Below are 1,583 nucleotides of genomic sequence, written 5' to 3'. Positions count from 1 at the left end.
CTTCTCTGATGGATGCGACAGAAGAATCTGAAGAGATCGAAGCTCAGCATCACTGAGACTCATCTGAGCGTCTGACCAGACCTCCAGCTCTCCTCGTATCAGCAAAAAATGAAGAAAAGATGCTGTTTTGGTGAATGTGCAATAATTAGCACACACACACACACACACACACACACACACACACACAGTGACTAATTTAGATTGTAAAATGACTGATAAATGTCTTCAGTATCAGATCAGTGCTGTTCTTCAGTCTGAACACTGAGGATGAATGTGGGAAAGTATTTCTCGTGATTTGAGTATCGTCATGTTTTCTCAGAACAGAAGCACTTCTCTGATGGATGCGACAGAAGAATCTGAAGAGATCGAAGCTCAGCATCACTGAGACTCATCTGAGCGTCTGACCAGACCGTGCTTGTACAATAATTACGATCTAGATCTGACGTGTCAAAAACACTGTGTCCTCAGCAGCTCCAGACGCGCATCTGATCAGACGAAGAATCAGAACGAACACTGAGCTGAAAAACATGAACGCTTGTCTGTCGCATCGAAGGCAGAGCCTGGACCGAACAAATGACACGTCAGCGTGATGATGCACTGTACAGCTTTAGCTAATTATACTTTATTTACAAAAGCAGATTATATAATGACACTCATTTTTCATTAGACAAGAATACAGGAGCAAATAATGAAATGACAGTAAATCATCTTTCTTGCATTGCTTATAAAAATACAAAACGAAAGGCCTTTTGGTTTAAAGCATCACATCCACCTCATTCATACAGAAGCAGCCAATCAGAGACGAGCTCTGGCCGATGTAGTGACGTTAATAAATGATAATAAAGTGTTTTACTCTTTAAATAACAAACATGAAGTCTGGATTTCAGTGGAAGCCGATGCGCAGCGCTTTGTTTTTCACCATGTTGAACTTGCAGACGAACACGCGTGTGAAGGCCGGGTCGGCGTGATACTGGTATGTTTTGGAGACGGTGGGCTGCGGCTCGGCAGGAGTGACGGGAGGCTGCTGATGGAGGGACGACAGAGACGGAGACAAATACTGAGACGCCCCGGTCACGAAATCCACCAGCCGACTGTACTGCAGCTCAGAGAGACGCTCACGAGCCCCGTCCACCTGAGACACAGATGAGAGACACAGATATGAGAGACAGACGAGAGACACAGATGAGACAGACATGAGACACAGAGACGCAGATGAGTCACAGAGACACAGACGAGAGACACAGATGAGAGACACAGATGAGACAGATGAGTCACAGAGACACAGACGAGAGGCACAGATGAGTCACAGAGATGCAGACATGAGACACAGAGAGACGCAGATGAGTCACAGAGACACAGATGAGACAGACATGAGACACAGAGATGCAGATGAGTCAGAGACACAGAAGAGAGACGCAGATGAGTCACAGAGACACAGATGAGACAGACATGAGACACAGAGATGCAGATGAGTCAGAGACACAGAAGAGAGACGCAGATGAGTCACAGAGACACAGATGAGAGACACAGACGAGACAGACATGAGACACAGACGCAGATGAGTCACAGAGACACAGATGAGA

General features: G+C 45.9%; 1 protein-coding gene across 1 annotated transcript in view; it reads right to left on the bottom strand.

Moving 5' to 3' along the window:
- Positions 1–473: 473 nt before the first annotated feature.
- The window catches only part of LOC107570792 (vacuolar protein sorting-associated protein 13B-like), a 3,845-nt gene continuing 2,735 nt past the window's right edge, over positions 474–1,583 (bottom strand). The window contains exon 3 of the mRNA XM_016257049.1: positions 474–1,132. Coding sequence (XP_016112535.1) covers positions 884–1,132 — 249 coding nt within the window. The 3' untranslated portion in view covers positions 474–883. The remainder of the gene's footprint in view (positions 1,133–1,583) is intronic.

This window comes from Sinocyclocheilus grahami, unplaced genomic scaffold, assembly GCF_001515645.1.
Source record: "Sinocyclocheilus grahami isolate Dianchi unplaced genomic scaffold, SAMN03320097.WGS_v1.1 scaffold1507.1, whole genome shotgun sequence".
Lineage (NCBI taxonomy): Eukaryota > Metazoa > Chordata > Actinopteri > Cypriniformes > Cyprinidae > Sinocyclocheilus > Sinocyclocheilus grahami.
This window is presented reverse-complemented; position numbering and strand designations above follow the sequence as displayed.